Source organism: Adiantum capillus-veneris, chromosome 14, assembly GCF_014529385.1.
Source record: "Adiantum capillus-veneris isolate H3 chromosome 14, ASM1452938v2, whole genome shotgun sequence".
Taxonomy (NCBI): Eukaryota; Viridiplantae; Streptophyta; class Polypodiopsida; order Polypodiales; family Pteridaceae; genus Adiantum; species Adiantum capillus-veneris.
Window position 1 is genome coordinate 132,034,874 of NC_140944.1, and position 14,550 is coordinate 132,049,423.

Below are 14,550 nucleotides of genomic sequence, written 5' to 3' on the forward strand. Positions count from 1 at the left end.
AGAGCTGCGCAGACACAGGGAGAGTCTCTTGAGGAGATCAAGAAATTGGAGACATTCACAGAGGGAGATTACTGACTTCTTTAGAGCAAGGGCTCAATAGCCAGATGAGCCTGCTCCACAGTAGACTTCAGAGCCCAGTTATACCAGAGGTATATTAGTTGACAGAGCCATTGAGCTCCGGAGAGCTGGACGCACACGTCTACGAGGGCGACCACGACATTGACGGAAGCTCCATCAGAGGATCAAGACTATTCTAGCACGACATGTGAGATGCCCACTACGACTATTTACACAGGTGGACATTGGCGAAGCTCTTCAGCGACCGATGCAGTACTTTTTTGGACAACGCCCAATGCCCGGCATCCTCGGGCACTCATGATGATGATGATGTTTTTAGTCTTTTACTGTACTTCACTTTATTTTATTTTTGTAACCAGACATTGGATTAGATCCACCAAGATTGTATCAGTTTGGTCTCATAGGTCATTTTGGCCTTTTGAAGACGTTTAATATAACAGTTCATTTCATTTCTCTCTCTCTCTCTCTCTCTCTCTCTCTCTCTCTCTCTCTCTCTCATGTACTCACCTTGGAGGGTCTATCTACACCGGTTTACTCCACTATTGGGGTGAAGCAGGGCTGCCCGCTCTCTCCTACTCTATTTGGTATGTATGTGGATGAGGTTTCTGACTACATTGAGAGAGATGGTGATAGAGGTGCACAGCTGGCAGGGACATGGATTCCACTATTGTTCTATGCTGATGATATTGTGTTAGATCTCTGACTCTCCAGAGGGGATGCAATGTCACTTGGATGCTTTGCATAGGTTTGCCCATGAAAGTGGTTTGTCTGTCAACCTTGGTAAAACCAAGGTCATGGTATTTAATACCACCCCACAGTGGATCAGTAGGTCAGCATCCGCATTCACATACGGCCAGGAGACAGTGGAGTATACAGATGCTTACACTAACCTTGAAGTGGTTTCTAGTGGACCAGCATTTTCATTGAGGAGAGCAGCAGAGACTAGATTGACCAGAGCCCATGCAGCATTGGGTAGATTGGAGAGGATGTGTTCACAGGTTCAGTTTCAAGAGCCTCGGACGAAGCTCTGGCTCTTTGACACTTTGGTGGCTTCTGCATTGCTCTATGGAGCTGAGATATGGGGACCTTCATTGGATCATCACTGGAGGACGGGTCGCATTGATGGATGGGGAGACATGGAGAAACCTCTAGTCTCTATGATCTCGCGGCTCATTAGAGCCAAGGCTTCAATACCACGTGCCATCATCCGAGCAGAGCTAGCTGCCCCCCCACTAGTGGTTGAGGCACTCACCAGATTTGTCTCCTTCATACACCGCATGTGGGAACTTCCTAGAGACAGATATGCCCGCCTTGTACTTGAGTCCTCTTGACAGTTAGCCATGTAGGGAGATACAACATGCTGGTATGGGGAGATGACATCATGGTTTCCGGCGCATGGGTTCAGCATAGACAGATTGCCCCCCTTCCAGTACTGGTGCGCCCGCGGGAAAGTGAAGAGCTCGGATAAGAGAAGATCCTTTTCTAACATAGATTGCAAGCTAAAGAAGAACCTCAAGACCCTCAAGAATCTCAAGAACCTCAAGAACCTCAAGACTCAAGAACCCAAGAACCCAAGACCCTCAAGAACCCAAGTTCCTCGTGAATTTAAGAACCTAAGACTTCAGTGGATGGTCATTACCCGAAGCGGAATGGATACTTCTCATGGAGGTGATGAGCATGGTAGTGGCGAAGAAGAATTTCCCCCACCAGGAGGTTTTTCTAACCCTCCCCCTTCCCCATCTACGCCAAGGATTGCACCAAATCCTACAGAGGCTTTGGTCAAGTCGATGATGGACATGATGTTACACCAAGAAGCGTAACGCATTACCTTGGAGCGTGAGCGCCAAGAAAGACATGATTCCTGGGATCGTGAGCGTGAACGAGCACGCTTGGCGGCCGAGGAACAGAAAGAAAGAAAAGCAGAAAGAAAGGCCGACTTGGAGCGTGAGCGCGAGCAAGCACGCTTGGCGGCCGAAGCACGAAAGGAGGTAGCCGAAGAAAGACGAGTGGCCTTGGAGGCAGAGCGAGAGGTACAGAGAGACCTACGCATGCAAGAGTTGGTCCGACAAGTTCTCACCTCGAAACCCGAGCCGGCCAAAGATGCTGGTGGTTCATCAAGTGGCGCAAGCCGAGATTCGGACTCCAACAACCCCGTCACAGAGAAGATCACGTTCAATAAGTATGATGGTAAGATGGATGCTACGATTATTCATTCTTGGTTGCATCGATTTAACGCTTATTTTGCGACAACTAAGAAGACAGGAAATAGCAAGGTTTTGACGGCAGCTATGCCGGTGATGCCATTAATTGGTACCACGCATGGCAAGCACAGTTGACCGCGCACCTAGAGGAAGCCGAGGAAGGCAGCCCCCTTTCCTTTAATTGTGCTGCCTTCCAAGACAGGCTCAAGACGGGGTTTATGCCACCATAATACCTAGCACAGTTGAGAGACGATTGGCGCATACTCAAGCAAAATAGTATGCCAGTTATGTTTTTCTCTAATTGTGTTTTTCAACTCGGCACCCAATTACGCAAATCGGATGATGAGCGCAAGGAGGCTTTCATTTTCGGGTTGGATGACTATATTAGGTTTGATGTCGAAGTCCTCGACCCAATCGATCTCAACAAGGCGGCAACGATTGCTCTTGCACAGGAGATGAAGCACAACAAGGGAAAGCCTAAGGAAAACATGACTTCTCCAAGTACCACTCAGACTCCCTAGAACGGTAAGAAGGGTAAGAATGGTAAGAACGGTAACTCTTCTAACCAATCTTCCAATAGTCTCTTAGAAAACCTAAGGGTAAAGCTAACACAATTGCTAAACCTAAGCTCACTCCATATGAAAGGCAGAAAAAGGAATTTTAGGAGGATAAAGGTCGTTGTTTTCATTGTCACATCAAGGGTCACATAAAAAGAACATGTCCTAAGCTTGAATCTAATGAATCTAAAGAACCCACAGAACCCACTTCCTCTGTCAATGCAATAAATGAGAACACGAGTGTGACCCAAGTCTCTCATGATCCTCCCATTGATGAGTCTCTCATTAAGTGTTATGATCATGTGAAGAGTCAGCGTTTTGTCATATTGTTTGACCCATGCAATATGCATGATTTGATTAGTGACTCTCTTGTCGAAAGAGCCCGCTTGGAGGTTAGCAAGACATCTCCTTTCAAGGTGTCAGGTTTCTCTCCCGGTATGGACTCTTTTATCACGCACGAGTGCCTTGATGTTTTGTTCATTGTTCAATATATGTCCTTCCGCAGAAAATTTGTAGTCTCTCCTCTTTTAGGATGTGATATGCTTTTGGGCATTTGATTGTTTCGTGAGCATAACCCTCTCATTGATTGGGCGGAAAATACGTTTACTTTCAATGCCAAAAGTGACTCTCCCATTGTCATTCGTGGAGAGCAAGTTGTTCATTCTTCATCCCTCATTTCTAATGTGTAGGAGAAGATTGAAAATAATTAGGAGAAGGAGACTCTCTAAGTCTCTTCTTTTCCAAAGCATGACACACATGATTTGCATGATAATGACGAGCGAGATGATGAGCATGATGATTTGTATAATCACGGTGTGATTATGCACGAGCATGATGATTTGCATGATATAGATGTGGTTACTCACAAGCATGATGATTTGCAGGATAAAGATGTGATTGTTTACAAGGATGATGGTTTAGTTGATACTTTGTCTAGTGAAGCTAACCTCATTGCAGATTCGATAGATCACGAAGAACCGATCTTGGCTCTCGAGTCGAGTTCCAAAGAACCCCCACAGGAAGTATTATATGTTCGAATGATTAGTCAACACGCATTGTTTGAGTGTTTCATTCGTGATGCTTTCTTGTATTTTTGTCACCGTCCTTATGTGATCCCTTTTCACAGGCATGACATATTGTACGTTGAACACAATTCACTCATGAATGAGCACGGATGTATGCGGATTACTCATGAAAAGATGAAATGTTTGCATTCAAGGAATCCACATTCATGTCTCTTCCTTGGCATGACACAGTATCCAAAAGAGCACAAGAACGATTGAGCATGAAGCATCGGCATGTCCATTGTGTTTTGCCACAGTTGATTGATTAGATCAGAAAGTCAAGATTCGACCCCATTGTTTGCATGTGTTTGATGGACGGTTTGGCACTCCATCACTTTGTTCATCTGCATTGCATCTATAATTTTTCCGAAGGAATAGAATTTTACCAGTCACTTTACATGAAATGGATATGTTCATGTTTTTGTGTTGTAAGTGGTTCCAAGAATTTTCATCCTCGGAGATTCTTGAAGAAGGTAGACGCATGACTATAGAGGAAGTTGAAGCAGTGAAGGAGCCATAGGTGACTTTGTGTCACTTTCGGCGTGGCCCAAAGAAGCAAGCGTCGTAGACCTTTATGAAGTTCAAGTATAAGAGTGGGCCGGTGAAAAGTCCTTTCTAGGATTCCAGACGCTGTTGGCGATCTCCCTCGACGCCATACAGTTTGGTACCAGTACCTCACTTTGAAAAGGAGGGGATGTCACGTGCACGTCTAATCCTATGTGTACGTGGACAAGCTACTTCATGACTAGGGTTCAGTTCAATTCAGTCGGCTTAGGAAGTGATCTAGCACTTTTGTGAGTCTGTTCGCAGACCGTGCCTATCCAGGCAATTAGAGTAGATGCATATCCTTTGGTTGCACACAGCATGATCATCAGATTACAGTTAGAACCCATCAGGAGCATTTTTACAGTGCTTAGACCTATTTTTCCTATTTTAGCCAATTTTCACTTATTATTTTTAAGTGACTTTTGTTGGGAAACTGGGTAGGGCAATTTGACAAGGAAGTATATAAGAAACCCTAGCGCTAGCACTTTCTGGAAAAAGAAGCAGCAGGGACCTGACATCCAATAGTGCACCTTCTCAGCAAGACTTCCCCCCCCCCTGCGGATGACTTAGCGTTTTCAGCCAAGAGCAGCCAGTGTTTTCTCCATTGTAGATCAGCCCCAGCGTTTTGCATTGCAGACCAACGTGGCGACCGCAGACACAGCAGGATACCTAGTGTTTTTATAGCAGACCCCCAAATCAGCCTAGCGTTTTTGGATCAGCACAGCCCCCTAGCGTTTTGCAGATTCTCCACGACAAGACCACAGTTTTCAGCATCAAGACACCGTAGTAGGAGTCCCGAACCTTGCAGATCTCACCTTCTCGCAGCAGATCCTCGCCGCACGGTCGGATCAACGAGCGTTTGCAGTTTCAGCCCGGAAAACGCAGATTTCAGAATCTGCGTTTTCAGCGCGTCGTTGTTGCATCGTCGTCATCGCTGTCGCCACCGACATAGAGTCAAAATTCAGCAGATAAAGATTTGCAGATTTCAGCCATTAGTGTTTTCAGATTTCAGCCCGTCTCTTCGTCGTCCTCATCGTCGTCGACAACGTCGGCAAGTCCAAAGCATTGTAGAGATTTGTGGAATCAATAGTAGACCGCTCTCGCCATAGAGAGTGGGGCCTTCGGAGGAGGGTTCGACAACATTTTGGTGTCGTATTCTTCTCTCTCTATCTCTCAGTCTCAACACCTTCATTTACAGTGTTTACCACTTTGTTTGTGATAATTTGCACTCTCTCACTAAAGGAACGGAAGGCTCTCCCTTCTGTAAGTAAAAGGAACCCTTGAGCACAATTCGGAGCACTCATCTTGAGCAAAGTTTAACATTCACTTCCGCTGCACCTTACACAGACATTGGATTAGATTGACAAGGATTGTATCAATTTGGTCTCATAGATCATTTTGGCCTTTTGAAGATGTTTAATATAACATTTCATTTCATCTCTCTCTCTCTCTCTCTCTCTCTCTCTCTCTCTCTCTCTCATATTTTGACACTCAGAGCCATCATTGAGGAGGGCAGGTCACATGGAAGACGGATTTATTGTAGCTTTGTGGATTTCCGCAAAGCATTTGACATGGTACCGAGAGCTCGATTGATGCGCAGACTAGAGGAGATGGGGGTGCCCATAGAGTTGATTTGGGCGATTATGGCTTTGTACAGATGAGTGATGGGACATGTACGCACTCCGGAAGGGGTAACTGATTTAGTTCACTCTACTATTGGGGTGAAACAGGGCTGCCGATTGTCTCCTAGTCTATTTGGTATGTATGTTGATGAGGTGTCTGATTACATTGACAGAGAGGGTGCCAGAGGTACCCAGTTGGTAGGGATGTGGATCCCATTGTTGGTATATGCTGATGATATTGTGTTGATATCTGACTCACGAGAGGGTATGCAGCGACATCTGGATGCGTTACACAATTTTGCCGAGGATAGTGGATTGTGTGTAAATCTTGGTAAAACCAAGGTTATGGTGTTTAACACCACACCACAGTGGATCGGGAGATCAACACCTACTTTCACATATGGTCAGGAGATTGTGGAGTATACAGATGCATACACCTACCTAGGGGTAGTCTTTATTGGGCCGAGATTTTCTTTGAGAAGAACAGCAGAGACTAGACTGACTAGAGCTTATAGGGCTTTGGGACGATTGGAGAGGACGTGTTTGCAGGTTCAGTTCCAGGAACCTAGGACAAAGTTATGGCTTTTTGATACTTTGGTTGCCTCTACTATGCTATATGGGGTGCAAATTTGGAGACCTTCTGTAGGCCAGGATGGTTGGAAACGTATGGAGAGGCCCTTGGTATCTACGATCTCTCGGCTGATTAGAGCCAAGGCCTCCGTACTGCATGATATCATTCGAGCGGAGTTAGCTGCCCCCCCTATGGAGATTGAGGCGCGTACCATATCAGTCTCCTTTGTACACAACCTATGGGATACTACCATAGATAGATATGCTAGGTTGGCCCTAGAGTCCTCCAGACAATTAGCTCTACAGAGGGATACATCATGCTGGTATGCACAGATGACATCATGGTTTCAAACACATGGCTTCACCATGGACAGGCTACCTCCTTTTCAGTACTCTCTACAAGCACCCTTGATGTCTCTGACACGGGTGGAGATTAGTAGACTCATCTATCAGGATTTGATCCAGCTGGACATGAGGAGGACATGGATAGAGCCGGTACAGGAGCTGGGCACGAAGATGGCTTTCTATAGAGATCATCTTCTCCACCTCACAGGGGATGGGTTTGTGAGTCGACCTAGCTATATGGGGACACATCTTTCTCATGGTTTGCCTTGTGCCATTGGCCAGATACGCACATCCTCACATCAGCTCGAAATTGAGACCGGCAGATTTGGAGGGATACCAGCAGATAGTAGGATATGCCGCTTATGTCATCTAGAGCCAGAGACAGAGTTACATTACATATGTCATTGCACAGTGTACTATGAGATACAAGGCCGTTTTCATTGTCTATTCAGAGAGGGTTTTGGGCCTCTATCTAGGGTCATGAGTTATGAGGATCAAAGATGTCTTGGATTGTACCTACTTGTGTTACACAGACATAGAGACACTTTGCTGAGGAGAGCTGGAGAGAGACAGTCCCAGAGACAGATTACAGATTTCTTTACACTATTGGACACCCAGAGAAGCAACCACCATTGCAGAGCTCTGCCCGCACTCATACTACCACTACTAGCATTCTCATAGACCGAGCATTGGAGCTAGGGAGACCTAGACGACCGCGATTGAGGAGAGGAGCTACACAATATCGACGGAGACTATGGCAGAGGATTTGAGCCATACTTTCTCGACGTCCAGAGTGCAGATGAGGATGGATCTCTACCATATCTTCTCCCCCCCCCCTCCCCCCTTTCTCTCATTGCTCTACACATTGTACTGGGCACCTTTTGTATTAGCTGGCACATTCACACAGTCCCAGCTTGTAGTAGTTGTATTTTTTGTTTCAATTCTTTTTGATTCCGGACATGGTATCAGCTTCACTATGTTGTAACAGCTTGGTATCATAGGTCATTTTGGCCTTTTGAAGACGTTAATATATCATTTCATTTTATTTCATTTCTCTCTCTCATACGTTAGTTTTGCATTAATCGTACTGTTGTGGTAATTGTAACATGCATTATCTTTCTAGCATGAACCTTGTGAAACTGTTCATTCTGTGTGCCAGAGTTTACAGATGTTAAAAAGCAGCATGATTTTTAGGGTTTCTTACCGAGGTATTTTTAGGTGTGTCATGTGGTGTGTAGTCAGGGAGGTAGTATCTCTAGTGGGACATGCTGATTGGGGGTCATAGTGTGTGGGTTTTAATAAAGGCCTTGTTTAATGTATATTGCGACTCTACTTTGGTGAAGATATGAACCATTCTTGGGAGTTAACTGCACCCAATCTAACAGTATTGCTTGTAAGCTTGAATAGGCTGTCATAGATGCTAAAATAGTGATGGGTCTAATAGTAATTTCCATGCCCACTATTTTGAGTATTTGACCCTCTGATGAACTGGTGGACAGATCAGGCTGGTACTGGCTTTGGGGTCTGAGAGCAAGAGGGATATTGTTCCAGGAGCTACCGAGTATGCAATACCATTTTCCTCCCTGGAAGATGTGCTGGTATCTATGCTTGTATTTTTTTGTGTTTGGCACTTAAGTTGTTACTTTATGCTATTGCAGATCATGTCCTAATCAGGAGTGTGGTTGATTACGGTAACAGGAAATTGAGAGGCAGCTGAGAAAGTTGGAACGGGAGAGGTTTGGGTCTGGAAAACCTCCAATACGATTGGTGGTGGTTGGAGCTGGATACTGCGGTGTAGAACTTGCGGCTACCTTAGCAGAAAGGCTTGGAGATCGGGGCAAGATGCAAATGGTAGATGTTGCACCGGATATTTGCACATCAGCACCTGTCGGAAACAGAGAAGCAGCTTACAAGGCTAGTGTCCTGTATTGAACTGTAGCTCCCAACTTAACATGAAGTTTCTACCTTGGAATGGGCGTTATCCCTTTGATGCTTGTTACTAGTTTCTCCTTGCAATCACATAGTTAGTGTATTTGCTGAATTTTTTCCTTTCATAGAGGCAAGTGTACTCAACACACAAAGTATTCAACTAATAATGGAAGATGTTGCTAGTTTCTGCTTACAAGTATTGGCATCGATTGATGATTAAAAGGAATCCTTTATTTCTTATGGTTTGATTGAATTTCAACAGGCTCATCCTGTTCCCTTGGCATTTTATGAAGCAACGTTTTGTTATTTGTTTGTTTTTTGTATATACAAGGTACTAATAAAAAAAGTATGTCTATCGTATTGCTGCAGGTTCTTTCATCCAGAGGTGTGGAACTTATTCTTGGGGTCTTTGCCACCGAAATTAAGAAAGTTTCTGCAGAGGATAATGCATCTGGAGAACAATTCCCTTACCTTCTTGAACTGAGGTCTGCAAATAAGCCTTCCAAGCGCTCTGGACGCCCAAGCATGACTCTGCCAGCTGATATGATCTTTTGGACTGTTGGAGGCAAGCCAGCTTTGCCATCAGAGATTTCAGGCTCTAAATCTCACCCTTTTCCTATGAATGGAAGGGGGCAAGTGGAGACTGATGACACGCTAAGGGTGAGAGGATACCTCCAGATTTTTGCAGTTGGAGATTCTTCTTTCTTACGAGATAGCTCTAACCAGCCATTGCAAGCAACAGCACAGGTAATATGATTTTTGTAGGTGTTCATACTGTTCTTAATTTAGCGCCCCATTATTTGTGGAAGTGCTTAGGCCTTTACTCCAGATTTGTAGGAAAAGCAATGGGGATCTCCTGTGTGTGCTCAAAATTGTTGTAAGACAGCTAACGGTGGCATGTTTATGGAGTCCTGGTAAACATACTACAGGAAAACGACGGCAACTATTTACGAACATGGGGTTTAGCTGCTGTGCTTACCTTTACATTGGAATGGTGTCTAAAATTTGTTTATTTTTCACTTGTATTCAGGTCGCATTTCAACAAGCAGATTACTGTGGATGGAACCTGTGGGCTGCCATTAACAACAGACCCTTATTGCCCTTCAGGTAATTGATACATCTTTTTCAGGAGCACATCTAGGTGTGGAACACGGTTTAAGGTTTTTTTTTTTTCAGTTGCTCAAAAAAGATCCTTCTATTTATCTTAAAATCTACCCTGTTGGCTACATCACCCCTACCATGAGAATAAACTGGACAAAGGGGGGTGACGTTCCCAAAACGAGTGACAAAGAATGGACAATGGCTTTGTCGCAGAATGGGAGGAGGGAAAGCCAAACAGGTGATCTGTAATGCCATTGAAGGCCTCGCTCCAAAGTGAGAAAAGGTCTTGGGCCATCTCTTAGCCCTATCTGACCTGCCCTGAATGCTGTCATATTGCCAATGAAGACTGTGCTCCAACATGGAAAATGGTCTTGGTTGCCACAGACTGATGAATGTCTGGACCGTCTCTTAGCCCTATCTGAGCTGCCTGAACTTGTAACACTCTGCCTTCTGCTCAGCAGACATTTGGACTTGTGGGCTTCTTTTTCTGAGTCAACTTTTACTCTTCTTCTTTCCCTTGGAAATTTCCAAAGACTTGGACGTGTGTATCTGTAATGAATGTCAAGGAGCCTGTCAACATGGAATAACCATCCAAAGCATAGTCTTCAAGTTGTTGAATACTGAAAGACTTTTGCTTTGGACAGTATCTCTGTAGTTCTTTAGGTAGACTCAAAAGTATTGCTCCATCTGTTCTTCAAGGGAAACCTTTCAGGAAGAAGCTACGGGTAGAAACGTGTCCCAATGTCTCCAGCTGCAGGTGGAAAGCGTATCTTCCTCCTCCATCTGCAGATGATTCTGTGTCGTCAAAATTTCTGGTTCGTATTGGGTGTCAACCAATGAGAAGAAATTTATCTCTTAAATCCAACCCAACTGCGAGGTGCTTTTGGCTTGGCGTAAAACAATCAACCACCATGCCTGTGCATTCCCTTCAAGATAGGATTGCTAGTTTAGGAAGGGTCCAACTTCTCAAGCAGGGGGCAATATTATCTCTCTAGGAGTAATTATGAGCAGTGCAGAGAGACTAGAGCCCGACTTCAGAGGGAGGTACTTCTAGGAGTCATTACTCGCAGGCAGTCATGGATTGCTTTTCGGCGTTTGGTACGACGGAAGAAGAGGACGTTTCTAGCTCAGCTAGAGCAAGATTTGTATCAGTATTTTTGAGCCAGGATTCAGGCGAGGCATAGCGACTCTTCCATGAGCACTCCCCCTCCACCGATCATCACTTCTATGGAGGTCTAGGGTTAGTATGCATCATCTCTCTACACAGTCTCGGGGCAGCCACCTCTTCCAGATCCACCAGAGCCATGCCCATACAGGTGCTTTCTTTACGGCTGAGATGGTAAAGAAAGCCATTGACAGGATGAAGATTAGGAGAGCATATGATCACGATGGCCTGGTAGTAGAGCATTTTATACATGCCAGAAATTTGCTTGCAGAGCTTCTAGCAGTGATGTTCAACCGTTCTATTGTTCTTTGTGGACTTCCGCAAAGCCTTTGATACAGTGCTCAAAGCTAGATTGATGCGTAGGCTGCTACCCAAAGAGTTTATTTGGGGGAGCGTTGCTCTATACAAGTTAGTAGTGGGGCATGTACGCACTCGAGAGGGGATTTCTAATTTGGTTCACTGCCGGAGGGGATGTATCGTCATTTAGATGCTTTGCACACATTTGCCCACGATAGTGGATTTGGGCGATAGTGGATTGTTTGTTAACCTCAGGAAAACCAAGGTCATGGTGTTTAACACCACACCATAGTGGGTCAAGAGGTAGGCCTCAGTGCCACTTGAGATTATTTGAGCTGAGCTAGCTGCCCCCCCTCTCGTAGTTGAGGTCCTTACTAGATTAGTCTCCTTCATGCATAATCTATGGGACCTTTCCAGAGACAGATATGCTCGGCTAGCTCTTGAGTCATGTAACAGACTTGGACACTCCAAGTCGAGAATCTATTGTGATACCACAATAAATTACTTCAAAACAGTTCAGAGTTCACAATTGATTCGACACTGGCCCGGCGGAGTTCTGTGCCTAGAGATATTGGCCCCAAAGACTGGCGCCCCTTTCGGTATTTCTTTTTGAAAGTACAAGTGAGTGGGAGGCTCTCACTCTCAGACTCTGCATCCAGATGCTCTGAGAAGTGGGAGGCCTGCCCACTTATTTAAAGGTTTACAAGGGATGCCAAAAGTAGAGCCCCAAAAATCAAGGGCATTCAAAAGCCTTGCTATAAATAAAGCAAAAGCTCTTTCTCTCTCTTTCTCTTATGCCTTAGTAAATAAAGCAACTTTAAATTACGTAGGATTTCGAGTTCCTTGCGTAGAAAAGTAGCCCACGCCAAAAGCTGGCATTCCGTACACCGTCAGCCACGTGTCAGTTCCGTACGCAATCTGCAACATTAGCAGCCCGTAGGATCCGCCGCGTATCCTTTCGCTTCTGCCACGTCATCGCTTCAACAAGGCAGTGTGTGTGTGTACCGGGTAGCCACGTCACCAGTTTGTGACATACCCCCCTCTTGAAAGCATTGTAATCGCCCTCGATTACGCCTGCAAAACAAACAGAGGCCATAAACTGTCTTAGCAGACACTGACTGTTAGTACCGAGCGCTAGGAACACACATCTAGCACATGTACCAATCGACAGTCACATCACACATCACAGGACATCACATGACAAATCACATTCAACATTCATTCAGATCTCAGACCATGATTTATCAGCAATGCAATTAGCAATCGCATCTAGATCCACTCAGGACCTCATAGATGCCCGATTGACTAATCCCTATTGCAACCATGTCTATCGAGATCATTCAGACCAAAATACTACAGTCATTTCATCTAACAGTTCCTGCACTTAAACAAGTCAAGAACAAATCAGTTTCATATTATCCGGAATCCCATTTCATAAAGTCTTCAGCAGAATATTGTCAGCTCTCCGTATCCCTGAAGCTCAAAGAGACATCACTGACTCTAGTATTCAAAAATCGAGGCTTCTGTTGACAAAGGAGCGGAGTAACTCCCCTCTTGTGCAAACCCACTGCACCAAATCTCCGGCCAAGCTGAATTCGGGGTTCCATTTGGAGTAGACTATGCTAAATCAAAAGCTCCAAGGTAAAGTTTCACAATTTGAGGAGTATCTGCTAGGTCCTCCTCCTCCATCCACTTCGCATCCAATACAGGATAATTCTTGAATTTAACCAAGAACCGCCTTCTCACTTTACCCTTATTCTTTCTGTCCTTATGTGCCAATATCTGTTCAGGAACAAGGATCTCCTCGTTTTCTTCCACTTGGGGTTGCTCATTAGGCTCCCCATCTTCGGGCACATCACCTTTAAAAGGTTTTAAGAGACTTACATGAAATGTATTGTGAATCCTCCAAGCGTTAGGGAGCTTCAATCGGAAGGAGACATCATTGATCTTTTTGGAGATCTGGAAAGGTCCGTAGTATCGCATACTAAGCTTTGGAAAAAGCCTCTCCTTTCCCTTTTTCTTTCTCAGGCGTGTCTTTTCAAAACGTAAGAGCATCCAATCATTCTCCTTCAATTTCAAATCGCGACGATGGCGATCTGCTGCCTTTTTCTGTCTTTCCTGAGATTTTTGCAAAGCCTCGCGGACCTTGGCAAAAGCCGTGTCCAAGTCGCGCGTGTACTCATCAACTTCAAAAATCTTATCTTTCGTGCTTAGGAAGGGTGGAACCTTCGCATCACCTTCAATAATCTCAAATGGCGCCTTCCCCATCGAAGAGTGTATCGTGTTATTGTAGGCAAATTCCACCAAAGGTAGATACTTTTCCCATTGAGTCTTCTGATCCGAGATGTAAGACTTCAATAAATCTAAAATCACTAAATTAGCAATCTCAGATTGCCCGTCAGTCTGTGGGCGGAAAGATAAGGAGAACTGCAACCGCGTGCCAATGTTCTCCCAAATTGCCTTCCAAAACAAACTTGTGAATCTAGGGTCCCTGTCGGAGACAATCGTCTCGGGCATGCCATGTAATTTGAAGATCTGGGTCACAAACAGTCTCGCTAAGTGATCCGGCTTGACTGTTTTCTTCAGTGGAATGAAATGAGCCTGCTTGATAATAGTCCAGATACCATGTGACCACTCTGAGTTCTCGGGAGATCAAAAATGAAATCCATTGCAATACTTTCCCATGGGCGGGTAGGTATGGGCAAAGGTTGTAACAATCCCTGTGCTTTATGCCTGTCAAACTTGACCTTTTGGCATACCAAGCATCTGCGCACAAACTCGTCCACATCTTTCTTGAGTCTCGGCCAAAAGAAGTATCTCTCTACCTCTTTCAAGGTGGTAGCAATGCCGCGGTGACCCGTAAAAGGCGGACAGTGGCATTCGGTCATAACCTTTTCCCTCAACGGCTGTGTAACGCACAACATGGTTACCCTCATCAACTAGCCATCCGAAATGGAATATCCGGCTACTGTCTCCCCATTCCATATCCTTGTGAAAATGTCTGCAAAATCTGTAGCTGTGGCATACTGATCGACCATATCCTGGAAGCTCCTACGATGTATCGCGGAAATGGCC

General features: G+C 45.0%; 2 protein-coding genes across 4 annotated transcripts in view; both read left to right on the plus strand.

Moving 5' to 3' along the window:
• Positions 1–14,550, plus strand: part of NDC1 (NAD(P)H dehydrogenase C1) — a 73,928-nt gene that overhangs the window by 40,804 nt on the left and 18,574 nt on the right. For all 3 annotated transcript variants that reach the window (XM_086529059.1, XM_086529060.1, XM_086529061.1), the window contains 4 exons: positions 8,488–8,581; positions 8,682–8,897; positions 9,282–9,659; positions 9,943–10,019. In XM_086529059.1, the coding sequence (XP_086385185.1) occupies positions 8,488–8,581; positions 8,682–8,897; positions 9,282–9,659; positions 9,943–10,019 (765 nt within the window). The remainder of the gene's footprint in view (positions 1–8,487; positions 8,582–8,681; positions 8,898–9,281; positions 9,660–9,942; positions 10,020–14,550) is intronic.
• LOC147443146 (uncharacterized) lies at positions 6,348–7,789 on the plus strand. Its single transcript, XM_086529796.1, has 2 exons — positions 6,348–6,961; positions 7,013–7,789. Exons 1-2 carry the CDS (start codon positions 6,414–6,416, stop codon positions 7,662–7,664), a joined length of 1,200 nt encoding a protein of 399 aa, XP_086385922.1. The 5' UTR covers positions 6,348–6,413; the 3' UTR covers positions 7,665–7,789.

Coding starts and splice junctions, on each gene's coding strand:
- LOC147443146 (XM_086529796.1), top strand. CDS start 6,414: ATGGTGTTTAACACCACACCACAGTGGATCGGGAGATCAACACCTACT. Junction 6,962..7,012: donor CAGAGGGATACATCATGCTG/GTATGCACAGAT, acceptor CACCATGGACAG/GCTACCTCCTTTTCAGTACT.